Here is a 25,869-nt window from a genome sequence, read left to right as displayed (position 1 = left end):
ATTTGATCAATAAAGGGAAGGGGAAAATGATCTTTTTTGGTGGATGTGTTTAGACGTCGATAATCTATACACATTCGCCATCCCGTGACCGTCCTTGTAGGGATGAGCTCACCTTTCTCATTCTCTACAACGGTCATTCCTCCTTTCTTTGGGACAACATGAACCGGGGAAACCCATCTAGAGCTAGAGATGGGGAATATGATTCCCGCATTCAATAGCTTAGTGATTTCCTTCTTAACTACCTCCCTTATTTAAGGGTGTAGCTTCCGTTGTCTTTCAATTCTAGGTGAGGCGCCCTCCTCAAGTGTAATGTGGTGTGAACATAAAGCCGGGGTTATACCTTTGAGATCATCAATTGTATAGTCCAAAGCACCTTGGTGCTTTCTCAATACACCACATAACTTTTTAACTTGACTCTCACTCAAAGAGGAACAAACAATGACGGGATAAGTAGAATTAGGACCTAAGAATTCATACCTAAGGTGTGATGGTAGATGTTTAAGCTCTAAAATCGGTACACCTTTACCTTCCTTGGTTGAGGCTACTTGCAATGCATCTTGGCTTGAAATTCCCATGCAAATGTGATCATCACCTTCTTCCATGCTCTCATCAATGACTCTTTCAAAGAAAGCCATTTCCTTGCCATGATCACCTATCTTTTCTTTGTTCAACAAAACACATTCAAGAGGATCATTAGAGGTGAGAAAGTGCTCATGCATGGAATTCACAATATCATCTAAAATTTCTATTCTCATACAATTCTCTAATGAAGAAGAAGGATATTGCATACTTTCATTCAAATCAAACTCAATCTCTTCCTCTCCAACCTTGAGAGAAATTTTAGCACTCTTAACATCAATCATATCACCCGATGTTGCAAGGAAGGGTCTACCAAGAATCTTCGTCCATCTCAAGCACAACAAAATCTACTGGGATCACGAACTTCCCTACCCTCAAGGGAACATCCTTTACCTTGCCTTTTGGGATCTTAATGGACCTATCGTCTAATTGTAAGGTAATGTTTGTAGGTGAAAGTTCTCCTATCTCAAGTCTTTGATAGACCAAGTATGACATAAGGCTAACACTAGCCCCTAGGTCACACAAGACATTATCAATTTGTGTCTTGTAAATAACACAAGGGATAGATTAGTTTCCAGGGTCCTTCAACTTAGGCGGCATCTTGTTCTTAATGATGACACTTCAATTCTCAGTCAAACTAACCGTTTTCGCCATATCACAAGTTCTCCTCCCACTCAAGATATCCTTAAGGAATTTTTCATGATTCGGCATTTGATCAATGACATCGGTAAATGGGAGGGTAAGATGAAGTTGCCTAAGCATCTCTATGAATTTGCCAAATTGTTCATCTAATTTGTGCATATTAAACTTTTGGGGGTATGGGAGTTTAGGCTTGATAACTTCTCTCACTTTCTCTTTTTCTTTCTCAATTGGTTTTTCAACCTCATCCTCTTTCAAAGGGTTTTTTTCTTCCTCATCTTCAACCAAAACCTCCTTAGGACTCTCATTAGCCTCACTCTTCCTAGGCTCTACACTCTCAAGAATCCTACCACTCCTTGTCACTATGGCATTAATTGGTCTTTTAGGATCTACACCTTAAGATGATAAGGAAGTAGGGCTAACATGCACTTTCAAAGCATTTGTCAATTGAGAGATTTGGTTCTCTAACATCTTACTATGAGCCATCATGTCATTAAACTTCTTATCACTATATGACATGTAAGTGTTCAACACCTTGATTTGATTCTCAATAACATCCTCCAAACTACAATTACCTCTTGAAGGAGAAAATTGGGTATAAGAACTATCATATTGACCTTGAGCCTTTGGAGTAAAATCGGGTGGGGGACCCCTTTGATTATAGTTTTGAAAATTGCCCCTATTTTTATAGTTACTCCAATTGCCCCTTCCTTGATTTGGCCACCTTGGTTATGATTACCATAAATTTGATTATGGTTCCCATATCCTTGTCCTTGGTTTTGACTACCATAACCTTGATGGTTATAGTTACCTCGAAAACCTTGGTTTCCTTGGTTTCTATAACCTCCATTGTGGTTATAATTGTCATAATTCCCATTATGATAGTTCCTATTCCCATTGTATCTTTGACCATCAAATCTTGGTCCAACATTGTTATTAGACACAAAGTTCACATGTTCATTCTCATTTCCAACATAATCATCACATCCATCAAAAGAAACATTAGGACAATTTGAAGCGTCATGGTCATATGATTCACAAAAATCACAATACACACAACCACTAGACATGTTTCTAGAAGAGGTAAGGGGATTTGAGTTAGGAAATGTACCTCTCCCTTTATTTTGGGAGGGATGAACAGGCACAATAGAAGAAGCACTCTCAAGTTTGGCCTTGATTGTGATCATTTCCTTTCCTAATTCCGAGATTTGCAAAGACAAGTTGTTTATGGCATTATGTGATCAACTGAATACACCGAAACACCACTTTGCTTGTCGACTCTCTTTAACCTTTTTGCCAATCCATGTAGTGTCTCACCACATCTTCAATGACATCCACCACTTCCTCTTCCATCTTGTTCATGATGGGCCTCCGGCACCGGCATCCAAGCAAGACTTTCCTTGAGGACTCAATCCTCCATAAAAAATTTGAATGATTTGATATGTAGGAATCCTATGGTGAGGGCATTCTCTTTGGTACTCCTTGTACCTCTCCCATGCCTTATAAAGGCTTTCACTCGGCTTTTGCTTGAAACCTTGAATGAGGGATCTCGCCTCAGCCGTCTTCTTTTGTGGATAGAAACGGGATAGGAACTCCTTTGTAACCTCGTCCCATGCTCTCAAAGAATTAGGCTTCACCTCTTTATCTAACCACTCCAAAGCACGCCCGTTAAGAGAGAAGGGGAAAAGCTTAAGGCGGATGAATTCTTGAGAAATCCCGTTCACCTTGATTGTATTGCAATATTTCTCGAATTCCTTAAGGTGATTCAGAGGGCTCTCATGCCTTTCAGCACTATATTGACGCCTCTCTATCAAAGTAGTCATTCCCGGTCTTATCTCGAAGTCACTTGCCGGTGTCATAGGTAGAGCAATCCCACTCTCAAACCTATAAGCTCCCGGAACTCCTAGCTCCTTTAATGCCACTCTTGAATTTTCTCCCATGCTTCAAATGACAATAGAGAATGACCATGTGCTCTATGTACATAGTCTCAAAAGAAACAATTAGTAGCACGGCTACAAATGTAGCCTAAAAGAAAGAAAATCTTTTTGTATTTTTCAAATAAATGGATTTGACTCAAACAACAATAGCAATCACCATGCCTTCCCCGACAACGGCGCCATTTTTTACTACTGTCAAACCTATGTCGTTGGAGGATAGATTTCCCGGCCAAAACAATATTCATAAAGCTAAACCAACCCAAGGTATAGGGTAAGTCTAGGTCGAATCCCAAGGGAAGGCGGGAGTACTAAGGTCGATGCTAAGCTATTCCAAAGACTAGGGGAGTGGGTTGGTCTACACTATTGGGATCAATTCAATCAAACAACTACAAGAAAAGTATAAAAGATGCTAGGGAATCGGGATTCACATAAACTCATGACATACACGCTAATTGGGAACGAAATCGATCAATCATGCAATGCGAAGGAAAGCAAGAAATGCAATCAAAATCACTCAACAGGCTATTTCCTAGGGTCAAGCTAGATGTCTCTACAAATGACTCCAATAGGAAAATCACAAATTAAGCTCAATCGATAATAATAGATTCCAAATTAATTGTTCATGTCATTGAAACCTAATATGCAATCTAGCACGATAGTTGAGGTTGATCACTCCTCAAGTTATCAAACACATGCACAAATTTCACTAACCAATTTAATCACAATGATGATTAATCAAATTCCCCCAATTAATAATGAATTATCACTTGTTCATGCTTCACCCTATCCCTAACAAGTAAACTACTCACTACTCATTGCAAATCCAAAAAACAAAGCTAAATCAATCACAAATTTCACCATCATCAAGGTAATCAAAAATATGCTCAAACTTATCAAAATCAAATTAACCAAACAACAAGTAATTCAACTAAATTCAAGAATCAAACATCAAATTGCATTAAAAGTAAAGAATTCTTATAAAACTTTGATCAAAATCAAAGGGGTAGAAGATTGGAAATAGAATTCATCAACATCATCAAGTTTCTCCCTCTAAAATCTAAGAACAATCATCAAAATCTAGAGCTTCTCTCTCTAAAACTTCATCAAAATCTAATACTAATTCTAATTCTTTCTTTTTTTTTCTAAAATTAAGGAAAACTATATATATAGTAAAACTAACTAAAGGGAAGTTAATTAGACGTTCCAAAAAGGACCTCAAAGAGCGCGGCCCCTCACTCATGTGCGCGGCGGCTACAAAAAGGGTACGAAACAGGGAGAAGAAGAAGGCGCGGCAACTCCAGAGTCTCGCACGGCCGCGCAGAAGCCTGGTGCGGCCGCTTCTCTCTCGCGTGCGCCCGCGCAGCTTGAGCAGGGGAACCTGCCAAGTGCGGCCAAGCTAGTCCTCGTGAGCTCCCGATGAGCCATAATGATAAAGGCAGTAAGTTAGAGCACTTTTGGTGGGTTCGAAACCACTCTTTCATGCCCACACGGCATGAGGGCGCAACCTTGATGACCATGCTCTTGAACTCTTTTCTCTTGGGCTTCAAATGGAGAAACGGGACATCTCTTTGGCTAGAAAACTCTGAGAAGGACACACTTGAGGCTCTCGAACATCGCCAACTTCCTATAAACAAAGAAAATCAAACAAGTAAAGGAGAAAATGCAAAATACACTAGAAAAGCAAGTAAATAAGAAAACATCTAAGGAAAATGCAAAGTAAGGAAAATGTAAGCAAGACTAGAGAAAATGGAGTAAAAGGAATACAAAAGTCATGTAAAAATCATTCTAAAAGAAGCCAAATGAGTGTCATAAATGACACTCATCATGCTTCTCATAATCATCACTTTCCCATTCATCCCCACTGAGGTCTCCACCATATAGTAATTGATCTAATAGGATGGTGCTGCTAGGTATGGGATCTTCCCAATTATAATCTTCAGGAACCTAGATCTGATAAAATTATCCTAAGGGTATGAAGTGGTTGTTGCAGAAATTTGGGGTGTTTATGTTTCAGCATGGTTTTCTAGGATAAAAAGGGTTGAAGGGACCAGATTTAGAGCCTTAGAGAAAGATTTCTTTGCATTAGAGGTTGACTTTATCTTTTCTTTTTTGCGGGGACCACTATGGGGTTTGAATTTTTGGTGCTTTGTGACAGTTGAAACGTGTTGTCTGACACCTCACAAGATTCCTTAGCCAACCTAGATGACCTTCTTGGAGTCAGTTTTTTGGGTCTAGGGGCATCAATTGGGTTGTTCTTAGGCTAGACACAGCTTGTGGATCTAGTTTGAGAGGTCAAAAAGTCAAGCTCTTTACCATCATGCACTACATACAAGTCAAGGCTTTTACTTCCCAAAACTATCTCACCCATTGTTCTCACCTCATTATCATCATACACACTCCTCAATCCAGATTCATAATCAAGGCCAGACATTAAATAATAGACCTTCACTACCACAAAATAGGGAATAGAGATTGCCTAAAACAAGGAATATAGATCGCCTCCAAGGCACTCCTCTGGTGGAGTGCCTTATAAAGTCTACAGAATGCCCCTTGGAGGCGTTCTATATCTAACATAATATAAAGCGCCTATCCAAGAAAGGCGCTTCTTATTCTAAGTACTAAGTAAACGAAATACAAGGAAAATAGAGCGGTCATCTTAGGATAGGCGCTCTGTAGTAATACAAAAACAGAACGCCTATCATAGATAGGCGCTCTCTATTCCATACTTTTTTTAAAAAAAATAAAAAATAAAACCAATTATTGTCTAGTTTTTTATTTATAATAATAATAATTTGTACTGCACGTAATAATATAAACCCCATAACAATAACACTTTATTTATCAAAAAACAAAATTAAAATACAAGTATTTCAATTACATTAACAAAATTCCTTAAAAAAATATACTCAGTACTACATACGGAGTACTATACAATTACAAATTTTGTAATACAACTGATTAATATCAATGTGCACCAACTAGAAATTCGAAACTCAAATCATTCAACTGCAGCTCTTCCACCAACCTCAATCACCAACACCGCCTCCATAACCTCAATCACCGCAGCACCTCCACCGACCTCAACCACCGCAGAAAGAATAGCACAGAGAAGCTGACCAAACACCCACAAATCAAAAGATGAAAAATCAGAAATTAATCCAAATTATAACATAAAAATCAATTGAATAAAAGATGAAAACCAAAAGTATAAAATGAAAATCAATTGATCAAAGATGAAATTCAAAATAAAACATGCAAATCAATTGATAAAATCATGAAAATCATAAATCATAACATGAAAATCAATTGGTGAAAGATAAAAAATCAGAATTTATAACATGAAAACTAAACACCCACAGATCTAAAAATTGAAAAATATAAATCATGAAATGATCGAAAAAAAGGCGCGAAATCTCTGTTCATATGTCATAATAACATAGCTCGTTTATATGGGGTCAACAGCGTCATTTTCTCACCTAAAGTAAGGGCATACTCGTCAAACGTCAAATTGACCCTTAACGATTCTTTAGCGGCGTCAATTCTTACCTGTTTGACATTCCGTTCCTGATTTTCTTGACCGCGTTGATAATTCCCCTTTTTCAACTTCAGCTTTCCCCCCATTCCATCTTCCCCCATTCCAACTGCAGATTCCTGGAATGTTCAGCTTTCAACGCTAATTGATTGAGCAAGCATCAAATGTGTCGAGTCGAATTGCATTACCAGTTGAATTGTGAAGTTGAAGTTGGTCTGGCGGCGAATTCAGCGTTGTTTGTAAGAGGTCGGGCTAGGGTTTTGTAAGGTATGTGTCGTATTCACTAATATTTTGATTGTGGCTTGAATTGGTGCTGTGAGACGATTTGGTTTATCGCAGTCATATTTTCGAAGTGAGTATGTGTTTAATTTGTGTTTAATTGATGTTGTCACTGCTATGGATTAAACTGCTCAATGATGGTGAAAGCAACACTTAGTTTATGTTGAGTATGTTTGCAGTGGGGATTGAAATAGTATGCTGGTTTTTTTATATGTATGTCAGCAGGATTGTTGTTGATAAATGAATGGTTATATTGCTTGCATAGTGAATATTGCATGCATAATGAATAGAATTAGTTGTTTTGTGCTGCTATGGAATTAATTAGCAGTGAATATATGATTGACATTGAGTATGGCAGTACATATTGTATTGAAATGTTGTGCAAATGTAGTTGTAGTTCGATTGATTATTGAGGAATGGAATTTTGTGTAGGTATTGGAGGAACTATGGATTCATTGGGGAGTAACAAAAGGAAGCGAAAAATGTGCAGAAATGGAAATGTGTATGAGGTAGAATATGTTGCACCATATATAAAAACCTTGATATAATCTAGTCCTTGTTAATTATGTGAGGTAAAGTTTGAAAGTAAATAAAATGTATGAACATTCTCTTGTCAGGATGGAGGATCAGGCTACATGAAGAAGCTTTATCCGGAGATATTCAGGTAATTATAATTATTGTTGTTGCATAGCTGTAAGTATGATCATTACATTGGGTAACATAGTGGCATGTTCATGTAGGATGGCTCTTTAAGTGTTGGTGGGTAAGTGAAAGGGAGAGGTGAAGTGTTGATACAACATTTGAAGGCTCGATGTAGGGTAAGTGAATAATTGCATATGATTGTAGACACCCAAATGTGTCTCCCCAAAACCAAACCCAGTGATGAATACCTTTCACGTCATTTGATTATCGAACGAAGTGAAAGTGTGAAAAGTTTAGTGATGAGGATGTTTTTATTAAAATATCTTCTTTCTGTTTTTGAAAATATTTCTTTTCTTACACTATTTGTGAAAAACGTGCATTCCAGTTTAGTTTGGTCCATGATATGGGTCAATAATGATGTAGTTGGATGGGTCTTGAAAAGACCTTTCCAACGATATATTATAAGCCCAATTCCGATGAATAATGAGGAAGTTATGGCCAAAATACTAAATTGGGCTCAAATCGGATCTTACCTGCGGCCCAATGATCATGTGGAGGGTCCAAAGGTTTAATCCTATTCCTAAACTAATTAGGATTTATTAGAAGCTTCTATGAGTTTCTAAAAGATCTTAATTATCCTTTTTGAAAAGATAAAATCAAAGAGTTTGAAATTGAATAAAACTTTCTTTTCTTAAGTCCTAATTCTATTCGAATTTAAAGATGTTCAAAGACAGTCAGATATTATTTTCGTGCCTCATAATTTTTATCCAAATCTTATATGGTTGGATAGATATTGAAATTAACTTTCCAATGATATATTATAATATTAATTCCGAGCTATAACGAAAAAGATATGAAAGGAATACGAAACTCTATCCAAAACTAACATCCTTCCACTATTTCGGCCACATGTTTTTATCTACAAAATATTTTAATCTGATTCAAATTGGGTTGGAAAGTAGACTTCAAGATCTTTCCAACGACATATTATATGACTTATTTGGACTTGTGGATCAAAAGTTATGATAGAAACAAAATTCGCAAAAACTGCTGACCGACGAGTTTTATTTCGATTCGAATTCAGATTCTTTTCTTATTCTTTGACTCTCTTTTTTCCTATAAATAGAGGTCATATCTCCCCTTTTTTCAATCATCTACAATCAACAATCATCAATCTCTCTCTAAATCTAGAAGCTTTCTCTCTCTAAAGCTAGAAACTTTATCTCTTTCTCTATTCTTTTTCAAAACCTTCCCTCAAACACAATTCCTCATTCATTGGTTCTAGACACACCTAGCCAAGTTCAAAGTTGCCTTCGTCCTAGACGTGAAAGGTTATAATTTTTGAGGGTTTGGTCCCAAATTCCTATTTTAATTATTTAATTTAATTGTTTGATTTTATTATTTTCCTTGAAGTTATTAACGTGTGTATTTTGTTATTAGAAAAAAATCATGTGATGATGTTTTATTGTTTCCTAGTATCATGTTTAGAGTAATTACTAATATCAATTATGATTTCTATGATGCTTCCTATTTTCTTTCCTATTAGCATGCTAGTATCATGTTAGGAATAAAGCTTTGATTTTTAATGTTTAGTGACATGCTAGGGTTTGTTATTAATCTTGTTAGTATCATGCTTAGGATCTTGCTAATATTATTATCCTTTGAGATTGAGATTATGATTATAATTATGATGATTGTTATTATGTTGCTTGATATATATTATTTATTGTTATTGCTTGATCACGCCCTCTCTTGCAGGTTTAAAGAGAATTTGTACTTGTAATCACGCTTAATAAGATAATTAATAATCTTGTTTAGGTGAATATGATTATAATTTAAGTGATCGCCAATAATAGTTTTGCTTGTGCATTTAATTCAACCAATATAGATTAAACAGGTTTAGGGTTAACCTATTGGTTGTATGTTAGTCAGAAAGCGCACATGAATACGAGAAGAATAAAGTAGAGGCCTATTATTAGGGCGGGTTCAATCTCTTTTAGATTGGATTCGTACCTTCATCCCCAAACTTCAAGTCTTGGTTCCAGACCTATTGGAGTTCACGATCTCCTGGATCGTTAAGGGGTGTAACCTTCACCCCGTGAACGGTTTACAAGTTCCTAAAACTTGTTGGCGACTCTTTTGCTCTAGTTTCCTTCCCTTTGGACATCACCATGCTTAAGTCTATGATCACAGTGGGGTTCAAGTTTGGGGTAATGCTTGAAATATTCCCTACAATGATTATTTTGTAGTAGTATGTTATGATGTGTTTAATATGGTTTTGGGTACAATTAGGCTGAAATTTCTGAAATACACTTATATTGTGTAATTGTTTTCCTTGGATGTGATCCATATCTATTACAGCCAGCTAATACAAGTTGTCGGTTAGAGTCGTTGTCGTTCTGTAGAGTATGCAAAAAATTGGACGATCAACGTATGCGGTGGGTTGGTGAAATGGGGTTTGCTGGCCTGTTAAAAATTGGAGTAGATATGAACCTCCCATGGCAGTTGGCTTATTGGTTGATGACTCGTATTGATCCCTTTAATTGTACTCTTACTAGCCGAGATGGTAGAGTTTTTAGGCTATCTCAAAATCAGGTTCATTGGGTCTAAGGTACTCCTAATGGGGGACTGCCTGTCCCGACAGACCGTACAATGGATAATGAAATGTTAGATAAGGTGAAAAGGATTATGGAGACTTATGGTAAATCCTGGAATAATAAGTCCATTAAAACTGGTCGTAAGTACATATTTGAGGGAATTCCAGTAAATGGTGAGCTGATTGGTCGGATGGAGGGACATTGGGAGGAACATCAAGCGGATGAGTTCAAGACAGTTTTCCTTTTGTTGTTGTTTGAGATGTTGTTATGCCCTAATCAGTCCTCGTGGCCGCTGATTTGGTGCCAGCATTAACATTTGCTTCCAAAGCTGCTGATTATGATTGGCGTAGTCTTGTGTGAAGAAGCTCATGGATAGTGTAGCGATGTTTGCACGGCGTTTTTACTCATTTGGATATGCTAGTGGATGTGCTGGTTGCCTCATCTTTGTTGTGGTATGTGATTTTAAACAGACTTGGTAAGTTTTTATTGCTTGTTGTAACCATTTAATACAGAATTATGGTTATAAACAGGTTATGTATTTAGATCGACTACATAGACATCCTGTACAATGGAGCTATTTCCCGAGGTTGGAGGTTTGGAACATGGGAGAGATACACATGGCAATTAAAGAAGATCGATTCCCAAATGGGGGTGACTTTGGCCAGCTTGGGGTAAGATTCTACCTTTGTACACTGGTAATTAGTTGTAGAACTTATTGTTGTACTGATTGAGAGGTTTGTCGATGTTAGACTTTGGATGGGGCATACGGTGAGAAGCATCCTACCGAGGCAAGGGACACAAATGGTCCCGAGGGGTCAACGAAGGTGCTGACAAATTCAATGGAGATTATAAAAATGCAAATATTTGTTTATTATGTAATTTTCACCTTATGTAAACTTTTACAGGTTGAGAGATTGGGTAGTTTTAGTGTCTGTTATAGGGGTAAGGGTGCATGGAAACGGACCCCCAATAAGAATCGGAGGTGTAACTCAAGGAACAGGAGTGACGCACGAGGGGCAGCTATCAGTGCCCATGCTGAGTATGGTGAGGAGAAGACAATCTTGTCATCTGGGAAAGACAAGATGTGCATGCTCACCAATGTTGATCCATCATGCTTTAGAATGGATAACTTGAACAGGTATGTGAATGGGTATGGGTATAGTGATTGAATAATTCTAATATGTTGTTTTACGGTTTGTAGTTCATGTTATTATATGTGACAAAGAATAGTTTACCATCTTTGATCTCATTTCCTTAGGTGGATATCGGTGCAAGCTGTGTGCACACTACAAACATTACCTCATGGGTTAGTGTGCAATTGCAATCGTTGATGAAGTTCATATAACAAAGACTAACTTCTGTTGTTTTGTCTTAGGTTATAAGGTCGGTTAAATCAACGGACTTTCCTTGTGCAGTAGGCCGGTCATTCTTTTCGTCAATGACGGTTAGTTACATGTGGTTTTATTGTTGTTTATTTAAATAGTATTTATTACAATAACAGTAATGTCCTAACCCAATCTGGTCTTACTACCAGGGTGAGGTAGTATTGTTTGCGGGTGGAATTGGTGCGGAATGTAAGTCCAAAGGGTCAATTAAGCGTTTTCTACGTAGTCCATGTTGTGCTTACTTGGCCATTGTCTCTGAGGTACTTATATCACTTAGTTAAAAACTTTGCTATAGGTACGGTTATGTTTATGCTGAGTAATTGATTTTGATATGTCTTTAAATTTAGGTTTTTGCTGCATCATTTATTTCGTCACCATTGTCGTCTCGTGTGTGTGTTGTGAAATCTGGGTTTGTGGGAGACCTTTTCCTGATACACTCGAACTCATTCAGTCCGAATATAAATGTGATTAAGAAGCGTGTAAGTGGCTAAGCCAAGTAGTGTGTATTCCATGTACTTGTTTATTTTTGTTTATCACCATAGGTTTATAGACTTTGTCATCCCCAAATTCAGGTTGGATCCGTTAAGGACCTTGTTCAAGAAATCCAAACTATTTTCTTCAACCATTTATCCTTTGCTGATAATACCAGTAATGTCATGATCAGTAAAGATCTGAGGTGCACCCACATTTTGGAGAGATGATCGATTGTCATTCAATTCATATTGTTTTCATAATGTCATGTATTATGGGCTTTTGTAAAGGACTAAAGGTGTTCATGTGTAATGAGCTTTTCAGTCAATGTAATCAGATTCTAACTAAGTTGTATACAAAGTTTGATAGACTGTTCGGGCCCCCCATTTATAGTTTTTCTAATACCATTATTGGGTTTATGGTGTATGGGGGTTTATGGGAGTGGGCCTTTATTCTGTGGGCCTTTTTAGGGGGTGGGCAGTATTCTGTGGGCCTTTTATAATACACAAAGTCATAATTTCAGTGACAGAGACATGTTTTTAATAAAGCTTGTTTTCATAATAAACCTGAATGAAAACAATCAAAACATACAATTAATTGATTTTAAGGCCTAAACACAGCACGACAAACGAAATCGCAGAATAAAACTTGCTACATTACATTTCCACGTCAAATTCCCAACAATACTTGGTAGATATTGAGCTTAACAACTTCATCTTCAGTTGCTTGGAAAAGGTGATCATGGCATAACCACCTTCGCTTCCATTTTCTGATGTACCATACACAGCAAAAGGATTCAAATGGTTACATATAAGACGTGCCATATGAATGGATACTCGTGTTTCAGTTAAAATAATCAAATGAGGCATATGCATCTCAATTTGTCGTCCGCATTAACGGTATAAATGTATCCCTACCCATATCACGACAATTCCAGATTATGCACCTTAAGCCTCTTTCGCCATTCCTAGCCCAAAACTTCGTACGTTCACTTGCTTGGACTTGGATATTAACCTCAATTTCTCTTCCATCTAAGATGTTTGAGGAATAGGTAGTACCCTGCATACAAATTTTGGAAAAAAACATAGGAGATTAAAGTGTTAAAATTTTTAAATCATTTCTATAACTAGGGAGTTTTATGAGATGATCCCCACTTGACAAATTACAAAATTCGACAGTAGCGGGTATCTCACTAGGTGGATCTACCATATTCATAACTGCGTGTGGTAAGACATGTTGTGAACTAGGGGTGAGCAAACCGGGTACCCGGTCAAAATTTTAGGACCCGGACTTGGAATTGGTTGGAACCGGGTCCTAAAATTCGGAACCGGAATTGGAATTGGTTTAACCGGGTCCTAAATTTTAGGAATTGGAATTGGAACCACCGGGTACCAGTTCCGGTTCCGGGTACCCACTTATGTATGTAATTGTTAAAATATAATACAAATTATAATTCTTATTTTAGTTAGTATCATTATTAGTGTTTAATACTTATATTTATATATGCATTAAGCTATTTGTATTCATGTTAGGTATTAATAATACTTTTTTATTGTACAAATTAAATACATTTAACATATTTTTATTATTTAAAATTTATTTAGTTTAGGATATATTGGATAACCGGGTACCCAACCGGTTCCGGGTCCAAAAAGTTGAGAATTGGAATTGGAATTGGTTATAACCGGGTCCTTAATTTATTACCCGGAATTGGAACCACCGGGTCCAATCTCGGTTCCGGACCCGCCGGTTCCTATCCGGTTCCGGTTCCAATTCCGGGTACCCGGAATTTTTGCTCACCCCTATTGTGAACCACATCCTTCCTTACCACCTTAGGTAGAGATGACCCATCTCACAAAATACTTTATAGCTTTTGGTAGCAAAGCCATATCAAATAAGTCCAGCAAGTGTGCAGGACCGACCTTATTTTTCGGGGTTATGAGCACAATGTCTCCATTCTTCTTCTTTTCTCCCGTGATACTTTAAGCCGCAGTAGCAGCATCAAGGAAAGATACAGGCACCTTTCCATCCGATGAGACCACTGTGCTTTCAATCACTCCAAGGACACCCTTTCGGAAATGTGTTTGCTGGGAAGACATCGGAGTACAATTCCGTACCATTTCCAACCCCCTCGTTCTAACAATTTGGGAAAGCAACTGTTTATTTGAGGATTGTTTGTTGAATGGTTTAATTAGACTGACATGGATAGAAATTTTTTTCTTTGCCATTTTTTTATGGAAGATATGAAGATGCTAGTGAAGATCCTAGTCAAGGGAGGATATATATAACAACAAACACACTTGCCTTGCGCAAAATGGCGGGCAAAATGAAATTTCGGAGGGAAATTTGCAAACAATATTGGCAGGGTCCTGATACAAATTAGCAAATATGAATTTCTATGGAAACCTAGTTCCACAAAACACCAATTTTGTCCACTGACAAGGTGGATATGCAGGTGAATACTTTTATGTAAGGTATAATGTGCAATACCTTTTTGTCCAATGCTATGTAAGGTATATCCTTTTGTGAGGTGACATAATATAGGCTATGGTTTTTATATTTACATGTTCCATTTTATATATGTTATTATGAATGTCATTATTTAGTTAAATTGTATTACATTTGTATACTTAATAAATTTAAACTTTTGTTAACAATTTTGTACTGTCCAGATTATTATTTCATTAAAAATGAGTTTTTAAAAAAACAATTTGTGATTTTAACCGATCCTATTTAATAAGGACGTGTCCTCTAATCTCATCACAAATAAAATTGAAGTGTTATCATATGTATTTCGAATTTGATTGCAAGAAGGACAATCGAAGGATTACCCACTTTGTTCCGTTTTCTGATTGGAGGGTTAAAGATTTAAATTAATCGGAAGCTTTTCGCAAGAGTAAGGTTTAAGGTAATCCTAAGTGATTATATATTAATTATTTTTATATATTAATTCTTTTAATGACAACAATACATTGGTAATTATATGATTTTTACGGTTTTATTAATAACGTTAAAGGATTATATATTAATTATTTAGTTCACAACACTAAATTATTAATTCATGTAAAAGTATGAGTTAATGGCTTTCTAATATCATTTTCAATTCGTTTAGAGAGAGGAATAGGCGTATCTCTACATCAATCCACAGCTTGTAGCACATAAGTTCACATAACGCAAGTCCTAATTCATCAGACAATTAAACATAACATAGTAAGCTTAACGTTCATCAGTCGATCCTAGTCCAAACGGCACAAACAGATCAAAGTTTACACAACACAAACCATAGTCTCAAATCCCACGAGACACCTACAAACAGATCAAAGTTTACACAACACAAACCATAGTCTCAAATCCCACGAGACACTTACGAAGCATTATTTTACATATATTAATAAGAGTAGCAATACAGATCTTCTAACTTGACATAGCTTCCTTCCCTAGTCTTCATCATCACCAGATACCTGTCAACATGCAAAATCAATGAGTAATGAGTTAATTAAATAAACTAATTGTATTATTTTTTAAACAACATTAAGGGAGTTCAACCTCAACCGCATTGAATGTGCCCATAAAACGGTTATCATTCGAGTCATCAGCAGCTAAGAGCATGGTCGAATCCAGCCTACGTGGATCCCAGAAAACAACGGTCCCTCCTAGCATACCTCCACCCGCATCATACCGCTATGACATAGTTGTTCCCAATTTTGCTAGAATCCTGTCACAGTTGGTGGACGTTGCCCTGACCTCTGTCACTATCATGAGAATTGGGTTATGGGTTGCAACAATTTGTTTAAAGTGCTCGACAAAAGAAGGCCTGGTGATCCTACGGCCGTTCCAAAGCACAACAGCCGCACCAATGTCCAGTTTTCTCTTGTTAGCCTCTAGCTCCGAACGAAGTGCGACAGCTTGGTAACGGCTAGTCAGGTCGTCTTCGATGAACTAGTCCCTACTAACCGAATAATTGATCTCCGTCATAGGAGACCTCACCTGAACATATAGCAAGCAAATTAAAAAAAATTATGTTACGGACCCTATAATGGCCATTTAGCAAAGGGACACTCATTCACTAGCTATTACGTACAACTCCCAGTCAGTACAGGCAATTTATTACCACGAGCACCTTAACCAACAACAGTAGTAAATTATTTTGATGTGTACTTAAGAAATTTGTATGAGAAACTTACTACTATCATCATTATCTGACCATTTCTTAGACCATTTGTTAACTTAACTAAAAAAATATGTAAAAATTATCATACGTAATTAATGTCGTTAGGAATTAATAACAATTAAGCAATCCTGTTTTCATGGATTAGTAGTAAGTTTTCACTTTGTTTATTCATTACTTGTTGGTTTTTCCGAAATTATCATAATTAATCAGTTTTTTTAATCATCACTTGTTAGTTTTCAGAAATTATTTTGATTGATCTGCACTTGTATCAGTTAAATAATTATGGACTGTACTTAATTTATAATTTACTCAACCAACAATGGAATAATTAAGCAAACCAAGGTCGAACAACCAACCAAACTTAATATCACACATAAATATTGTATGTTTATGTTCAAGTCAGTTAAAACTCAAAGACAATGTGTTATATTTAAATGAAAATTATCATCAACTTCACTTACAGTTGGGTTTAAACAAGAAATTATTTAATTAGTTTCAAATTGCAGCTCCTCAAAGGACTCATGCTACAAAATAACAGTAAAATTAAGCTATAACGAGACGAGACGAGGCGAGGTTACTTATATTTTACTTGGAGGAAAATAACATCATCGGTGTAGCTGCCGAATTCGGTGGTGAAGCCAGCCACCCCAAGGGAGTATATAGGCCCACTAGTTGGTATTATTGGCTTGGGGTCTATCTTGTCCACCATCAACTTAGGGATGATTTTGGTTGTACCTTCGTACTCGACATAATCATCCTTTTCCAGCTCACGAATTGCAGCTTGAACCTCCAGTTTACCAACGACATCAGCAGTGTTGGGTAAGTGCGCCGGAAATATCTCACCAGCCTCATTCATCATCATCAATTTGTCCATCCGGTGTTGCTCTTCTTTAGGGTTTGCGACAATTTTCCTCAAAATATCGTATTCGACGACATGCAAAGTCAATTTTCCATTCTGGCTATGAAAATAGACAAAGTCATTGAAGTTCATTTCTTGTTCAAGGTTTGTGTTGTACTTGAAACAATGTTTGGCGTTATCAGTCGCCGTAGCCGCGTAGAAACCAGGTGGGTAAGAAACTTCATGTTCGGGTTCCATGGTGGGTAAAGAGGAAGTAATCTGGGGAAGCAAAGGGAAATGAGGGTTAAGGCGGTGTGTTTCTCTGATTGTGTGTTTGTTTGGAGTATTATAAGAAGGAGTAACTTGTAAGGGGCCAAACAAATCACGACAAAAGAAGCTAAGCTTAGTATTGTCAAAGAACTAAGTTGAACACGACAAATTTTTAATGGTTGTTTGTCTTATTCCAACCATTTAAATCCTTCATTGAGAATTTGTATGGTGTGTTACATAACTAATTGCAATACTTTTTCATTTAATTTGCAATTTATAAGTTAAACCTTGTTTATTACTTCTTGAGAGGTAGCTAGTTTATTATTTAGTAGCTCAAGTAACAGTGTCCTAAGACTAGTAGTATAATTAGTTTTTAAGGCAATTTTTTTTTTTTTTTTTTTTTTTTTTTTTTTTTTTGTTTATTCACTAGAAAGTGCTTATTGAGTCTTACATAGTTGAATAAAAAAAATTTGACAATTACGGGGATAAACACCTATAAGAGACGACCGGCAAAAAATAAATAAACATACTATTATAAAGTAGAAAGTTTTTTTTTAAGATATATAAACAAATAGAAACTCAAACCCTCCAAACCCTAACCCTAACCCTCCCAAACCCTAAACCCTCCAAACCCTTCAAACCCTAGATAGTGATCATATACATTTTGGAGTATAATCCAATAGAATGCACCAAATAATTGGTTTAGGAGTATAATCCGGATTATATAGGATCGGTTATACTTTGTGATTCGAGGGTTAAGGGTTAAAGGTTTTAATTAATCGGATGGAATGCACCAAATAATTGGTTTAGGAGTATAATCCCGATTACGTAGGATCGATTATACTTTGTAATACGAGGGTTAAGAGTTAAACACTAGTAGAAAATAATAAAAAGGCACCCCCTATTTGCCACAGGTTCAGTCCAAATCGGTGGCAAAAATGGGCTGGAAAATGGGCGGAAAACAGAACCTAGAGTTAAGGCACCGGTTCAAGTCAAACCGGTGGCAAAAGCATAAAGGCCACCGGTTTGAACCGGTGCCTTTGTGAATCGGTGGCATTTTGAAAAAAAAAAAAAGCCGCCCTTTTTTCTCCTTCCTTCCCCCTCCTTTCTTCCTTCTCTTTCCTTAACACTGTCATTTCGTTCAAACCCACAAAAACCCATTGTTACATTCGAGCAAACCCAGAAAAACTCGACTGCTCCTCCCCTTTTCCCTCCACCACAGCTGCTGCCTTGAACTGAGGTTCAAAGACGCCGCGCCACCTCTCTTCCCCCCTGTTCGAAGACCCTGCCCTCTTATCTACTGTTCGAAGAAGTCGCGCCACCTAGCTTCTCTGCTGTTCGAAAACCCCCCCCCCCCCACCTCTCTTCTCTTCTGTTCGAAGACGCCGCGCCGCCGCCCTGAAGGTCGCCGCCGCGCTACCGCATCACCTTCCACGGCTGCTGCTCCATCTCTCCTTCCCTTCAAGCTACATTAAACCACAATTTGAGTGTTTTAGGTCTAATTTTTGTTCTTTATTCACAATTATTTTATCAATTATGTACTTCTATTAATTTCTTTTGCATGTTGAAGAATTGTTAGGCAAATTAAAATTTAGGTTTGAATATAAGTTTACTTCAATTTTTGGTTTTTTTATTGGGAAATTGTGAAAATATTAGAAATTAGTAACCTTGTTACTCATTTAGTTTGATTTTAGTATGTTTTAATGGTTAATTTAATTTGTTTTGATGTGTAATTTTGAATAAAGTAGAGAATATTAACCTTGTTACTTAATTAGTTGAAATTTGGTATGTTATAATGGTTAGTTTTAAGTTGTTTTGATGGGTAATTTTGAATAAATTAGAGATTAGAAACCTTGGTATTAAATTGGTTGAATTTTGGAATGTTTAAATAGTTAATTTTAAGTTGTTTTGATGGGTATTTTTGATTAAATTAGAGATTAGTAACCTTGTTACTAAATTAGTTGAATTTTGGAATGTTTTAATGGTTAATTTTAAGTTGTTTTGATGGGTAATTTTGAATAAATTAGAGATTAGTAACCTTGTTAGTTTAGAAATTTTTAATAAATTAGATGAATTTTGAACAAAGTAGTGAATACATAGTTTAGCAATTGTTAGTTCAATGAATGATGTGTTTTAGCTTAGAAATAAATTAGTGAATTGACATGTTATGAGAAAGAAATAGTACATACATAATATTTAACCTAATTTTTGTTTATTGTTTTTTTAATAGATTTGTGAATTGAAGCACGAGTTTAGCTTGAGGACTACATATTGAGCTCAAGTGGGTAGTTGTTATATTGGTATGACTTATAAACTTTACTAAGCTATATTTATTTCTATTTATCCATTTAATAAAAGTTTATTCATGATATTGCTACTGTGTATTGTTTAATTGCATATTTATAAGTGATTGTGAGTTGAAATGACATAAAAGAAGCTAAATTTTTGGGTCCACTTCATCAAAATAAAGCCATTTAGAGCCGAAATGGCTTCTCACATGCCTATTTTCTTCATTTCTCAACTTATGAACTTATTCTTTCTCAAACCATCTCATAATTACATATTTATAAGTGATTTTGACTTGAAATTACATAAAAGAAGCTAAGTTCTAAGTTTTTTGGTCCATTTCACCAAAATAAAGCCATTTTGAGCCGAAATGGCTTCTCACTTGCCTATTTTCTTCATTTATCAACTTATAAACTTATTCTTTCTCAAAAAATCTCATAATTACATATTTATAAGTGATTGTGACTTGAAATGACATAAAAGAAGCTAAGTTCTAAGTTTTTGGGTCCATTTCATCAAAATAAAGTCATTTTGAGCCGAAATGGCTTCTCACTTGCCTATTTTTTTCATTTCTCAACTTATAAACTTATTCTGTCTCAAACCATCTCATAATTACATATTTATAAGTAATTATGAGTTGAAATTACATAAAAGAAGTTAATTTCTAAGTTTTTGGGTCCATTTCATCAAAATAAAGCCATTTTGAGCCAAATTGGCTTTTCACATGCCTATTTTCTTCATTTCTCAACTTATGAATTTATTATTTCTCAAACAATATCATAATTACGTATTTATAAGCGCATGTGACTTGAAATGACATAAAAGAAGCTAAGTTCTAAGTTTTTGGGTCCTTTTCACCAAAATAAAGCCATTTTGAGCCGAAATAGCTTCTCACTTGCATATTTTCTTCATTTCTCAACTTATAAACTTATTCTTTCTCAAAAAATCTCATAGTTTCATATTTATAAGTGATTGTGACTTGAAATGACATAAAAGAAGCTAAGTTCTAAGTTTTTGGGTCCATTTCATCAAAATAAAGCCATTTTGAGCCGAAATGGCTTCTCACTTGCATATTTTCTTCATTTCTCAACTTATAAACTTATTCTTTCTCAAACCATCTCATAATTACATATTTATAAGTGATTGTGACTTAAAATTACATAAAAGAAGCTAAGTTCTAAGTTTTTGGGTCCATTTCATCAAAATAAAGCCATTTTGAGCCGAAATGGCTTCTCACTTGCCTATTTTCTTCATTTCTCAACTTATAAACTTATTCTTTCTCAAACCATCTCATAATTACATATTTATAAGTGATTTTGACTTAAAATGACATAAAAGAATCTAAGTTCTAAGTTTTTGGGTCCATTTCATCAAAATAAAGCCATTTTGAGCCGAAATGGCTTCTCACTTGCCTATTTTCTTCATTTCTCAACTTATAAACTTATTATTTCTCAAACCATCTCATAATTACATATTTATAAGTTATTGTGAGTTGAAATGACATAAAAGAAGCTAATTTCTAAGTTTTTGGGTCCATTTCATCAAAATAAAGCTATTTTGAGCCGAAATGGCTTCTCACTTGCCTATTTTCTTCATTTCTCAACTTATAAATTTATTCTTTTTCAAACCATCTCATAATTACATATTTATAAGTGATTGTGAGTTGAAATGACATAAAAGAAGCTAATTTCTAAGTTTTTGGGTCCATTTCATCAAAATAAAGCCATTTTGAGCCAAAATGGCTTCTCACTTGCCTATTTTCTTCATTTCTCAACTTATAAACTTATTCTTTCTCAAACTATCTCATAATTACATATTTATAAGTGATTGTGACTTGAAATGACATAAAAGAAGCTAAGTTCTAAGTTTTTGGGTCCATTTCATCAAAATAAAGCCATTTTGAGCCGAAATGGCTTCTCACTTGCCTATTTTCTTCATTTCTCAACTTATAAACTTACTCTTTCTCAATTCATCGCATAATTACATATTTATAAGTGATTTTTTTGAAATTACATAAAAGAAGCTAATTTATAATTTTATGGGTCCATTTCATCAAAATAAAACTATTTTAAGCCAAAATAACTTATAATATGCCTATTTTCTTCATTTCTCAACTTATAAACTTATTCTTTCTCAAACTATATCAGATTTTGCATGGAAGAAAAACTTAAAAGAGAAAGAGGGTGGAGAAACAAGAGCACTTAACTGAAACTGATTCTCCTTGTAAAGTTTGGTGGTTATGCCCCGAGCAGTTATCCACTACAAGAATCATAGGCAACCCCCGTGACGTGTTGTACTATGTTGAACAGAGTATCAGGGAATCAGCGCGTGCGGGAGACAAGTTCATATTCGCCCCATGTTACAGAGAGTAAGTCTAATCATGTCAAATTCAATCGATTTGGCCTCATTATATGTTGACTCCTAATATTAATTTTCTTGTCTATTGTGAACTTATGTAGGGAGCATTGGAGCCTCATGGTGATTTTTAATTCCAATAACACAATTTATCACCTTGATTCAGCTCGATCATTGGTGATGAGTGACATTTTATGTCACTCCTAGGATAGTGTTTATGCCTTGTTAGCTTGTCTTAGGGTGTTCTGCAGTTGTTTTGTTCAAATTATGCATGCAAACATGTCTCGATGTATTTTTAATGAAATCGCGTATATTGTTGAATGCTTCCCTTCATTGCGTGTTTGCACCGTTCCCTATACCTTATTGCTTCCCTTGGTGTTTGTGCTTAGGTATTTGAAGTCTTGGATTGCAAAGAAAAAGCCAAGGAAGCATGAGAGAAGAATCGAAGAAAGCAAGGTGCAAGGGCGCGAATAATGTGCGGGCGCGCAGCCCTGTGAGAACCCGCGCAAAATTGGCGAAATTGCAGAATCGAGGCAGAAAGTTTTGCGCGGCCTGTGCGCGACATGTGCACGGGCGCACACCCATAAATGCGCGGGCGCGCATCCAGAAGCGCGGGCGCGCATCTAGCAGCACGGGCGCACACACCCAAGCACAAGCCGCGCAACCCACAAATGCGCGGGTGCGCAGCTACATTGCGCGGGCGCACAGCGGGTCCTGTTCAGCGTTTTTGCGCGATTCTTTATATATTGCGGGGCTTGTTTTGTACGGGAGAACTTCATTCTTTTAGATTTTTTTCCCCTTGTTTTAGGAGAGATTCTCTCTCTAGGTTTAGCTTAGGATTAGAGTAGTTTAGAGAGAGAAAGTGAGGGTTTCACCATTGTTGAGCTTGGATTTTGAAGAAGAAGATTGATCATCTTGTTTGTAGACTTTCATATTCAATCAATGAGAATCTCTAACTCTCTCTCCTCTATTTTATTTGCTTTCTCTTGACTATTGTTTTTGTTGTTGGTATTGCTTGTTAATCATGTTGATTCTTGATTATTTGTGGATTAATCTTGTTGTTATCATGATTAGTGAGTAATTTCCCCATTAAGGGGATGGTTGTGGTGTAGTTGGATCTTGAGCATGTTCTAGGTTAGAATTGATTTATTTGTGATTAAAGTCTTTATATGCTTGATATTCTTCAATCTTCTTGCAAGTGCACATTGTTGGTTGATTAAAGGTGAATCTTTGCTAACAAGGAACGGAAGTTGACTTAGCTAAGGTTCATTATTATCGATTGTTATTTAATAGTACCTCCTAGTATATGGTTCTAATGTGGAAGCATAGAGGCTATGTTAGGAGAAGCCAATTGACCCCGGAAGGCGGCTAGATTGGATCCTTTATTTCGATATTTGAGCATGTTTAGTTCATAATTAATTCAATTTCTATGCCTTTGTTTATGTTCAAGTGAATGCTATTCCTAAACCATTTCCCTTAATGTTTTATTTCTTGTTTTAGCATATTTAGACTTTAGTTTATTTATCTCCTATTCCGGACTAGCTTAATTGTCGATAACATTTGGTGGTGTTTATCCGTTCTCTGTGGTTCGACCCCTATGCTTGCCTTATACTCGTATTAGGTTTGTTTAGGTTGTATAAATTGTATTTGATCTAAGGATAGACAATTGACGACGCGTTTATTACCTTGTCAAATTGGCGTCGTTGCCGGGGAACGGCTTCCATTACTGTTGTGTTATCTTATTGAGACTAGTCCATTATATATATTTTTCCTTTGATTTATTTTTGTTCTCTTTGTTTTGTTTTTGTTGTTGAAAAAATGGCTTGTATTTCTATTCCTCAATTTGATAATGAACCGTTTTGGGTGTATTTTAATAGACTTGAGGATTTCTTGGATGGTGTTAAGGGTTTTACCAAGGGTGATTATTGTGAAATCATTAATTTGGGATTAAATGAGCATTTTAGAGGAGTGGTTGATAATATGTTAAATGGTGATCTTGAAACTATGTCTTCGGATGAAGCTTGGGATTTCTATTTATGGTTAGCTAGGGATAATTATGATTGGGAGAGGGCCAATCATGAGACTTATGTTCGGGATTCTCATGCTTTTAATGTTGATGCTAATTGTCATGATTTGTCTAATATGAATTCCCATGATGTGCTTGATGCTCCCCATAGTGACCATGTAATGCATGATTTCAACTCCCCTCCCTCTATAGCTCAATGTAATGAGGTACATTCTAATGATGATGAAGTGCATGTTCTTTCTCATATTGCATCCGATTTTTGCATGAATTCTAAAGGTGTGTCCCATAGTTCCCTAGATGATTCCAATGAGCAAGCTTTTGACTCGTCTATCCATGATGATTTGGACTCATTTAAGATTATGGCCCAAATATTTCTTGCATTCCAAACGAAAGCCCATAACCTTTTGAGTGAGTTCATTGATAATGCTTCACTAGAAAGAGATGAGTTTGAGAGGAATTTGCCCCCATTCACTCTTGGATTTGAGATGGTAGGACTTGAGAAATGTATGGGAGATGTTTTTCAAGATGATGAAGAGGAGGTTGAGGTTGAATCATTTGGAGTTTTTGAGCTTGAGGGAGATGTAGATCGTGAGGGTTCTTCATTTGAGGATTCCATGATTGATTTCCATGCCCTCATTAGTGATGTGAGACCTTGTGGTGAGGGAATAGCTACCCCTTTTCCCCTTTCTCATACACCTTTCTCCCAAAGGTTTAACCATATCCCCTACTATCCTATGTTCCTCCCTTCTTTTCTCAAAGAACCGCTTAGGAATCTTCTTCCTATCCATGCTTCCGAAGCCCCCAACTCTTTTATTGTTGATGAGGAAAAGAGTTATAATGCCAACCAAAAAGATTTTTTTGAGGATAGTTTGCCTCCCTATCTTTCTTTTTCTTCTTATTTTATTGATTTTTCTTTTGATTCTTTTACTTTTTCGTTTCCCCCTTCTCTCAAACATAAAGTCTCCTTGTACTTTATGTTTGCTTGTCATATGAGCATCGCGTATGCTCTATTTCTTGATATGTTTGCCGGTGCATATGACAAGCTTTTGCGTTCTTTGTCGGGTTATTTACTAGATTGGTCATGCTTGGACGTTAAGCAAGCCTTTGCGGGAAGTAACCCGTGTTTTATTGCTTTCATTTTCTTTTGTTTTTAGATTAGATTTTCTCTCATGGACGTGTTTGTGTTCCTTGCTAGGTACACAACTTGATATACTCTTATGCATTGGTGATGGATCAAGAATCAAGGAGGTTTGATTCCGCATTTGCTAGCATTTGGCATACAAGGCATGTATTTAATTTGGAGGGAATTGGCAAGCTTTGAAAGGTTATATTGGCTCATTTGCGGGTTTTATACCTATTTCCAGTAATATCTTTCCTTGCTTTTCCTCTAATGGTTGGTGACTTGTTGGACACATGATGGTAATGTTGGATTGATTTCTTCCTTTTCCCCTCCCATGGATTATTTGGTTTACGTTTGAGAGCTTGGTTCATTCAAGCTTGGGGGAGGGTATTCTATCATGTTTGGTGGGATGTTGATTCATATATGTCATGCACTTGAGTATATGCATTTCCATGTTTTTCATGCTTTTGGAAAATCCAAAAAGATTTTTGGTTTACTTTAAGGCAAGTTTAGCAAAATTGTGTTTTGTTTGTTCTTAATTGGACATTATATCTTTTGGATTTGTTTACTCTTGAATGCCTTTCTTCCTAAGTGGTTAATGTGTGCACGGTTTGAGAGTGTCATTGGTTGACTCTAGGATATTACATGCTAAGGTAGCCGGGTTAAGAACTTTTAGGAATCCATGAAGCCCTAGTTCACGTGGTATGTGGTAAGATGGTGTTGCTCTCTATAGTGGATTTGG

General features: G+C 36.3%; 1 protein-coding gene and 1 pseudogene across 1 annotated transcript; both read left to right on the top strand.

Moving 5' to 3' along the window:
• Positions 1-2,667: 2,667 nt before the first annotated feature.
• LOC145577189 (small nucleolar RNA R71) lies at positions 2,668-2,766 on the top strand (annotated as a pseudogene).
• A 3,962-nt stretch (positions 2,767-6,728) lies between these two features.
• LOC145576482 (uncharacterized) lies at positions 6,729-12,324 on the top strand. Its single transcript, XM_081634238.1, has 12 exons — positions 6,729-6,954; positions 7,399-7,475; positions 7,584-7,630; positions 7,707-10,657; positions 10,736-10,876; positions 10,955-11,029; positions 11,111-11,343; positions 11,464-11,511; positions 11,581-11,649; positions 11,740-11,850; positions 11,938-12,069; positions 12,163-12,324. Exons 4-9 carry the CDS (start codon positions 10,574-10,576, stop codon positions 11,585-11,587), a joined length of 588 nt encoding a protein of 195 aa, XP_081490364.1. The 5' UTR covers positions 6,729-6,954; positions 7,399-7,475; positions 7,584-7,630; positions 7,707-10,573; the 3' UTR covers positions 11,588-11,649; positions 11,740-11,850; positions 11,938-12,069; positions 12,163-12,324.
• The last annotated feature ends 13,545 nt before the right edge of the window (positions 12,325-25,869 follow it).

Source organism: Chenopodium album, chromosome 13, assembly GCF_948465745.1.
Source record: "Chenopodium album chromosome 13, dcCheAlbu1.1, whole genome shotgun sequence".
NCBI lineage: Eukaryota > Viridiplantae > Streptophyta > Magnoliopsida > Caryophyllales > Amaranthaceae > Chenopodium > Chenopodium album.
The sequence above is the reverse complement of the archived record's forward strand: the minus strand, read 5'-3'. Positions and strand labels throughout refer to the sequence as shown.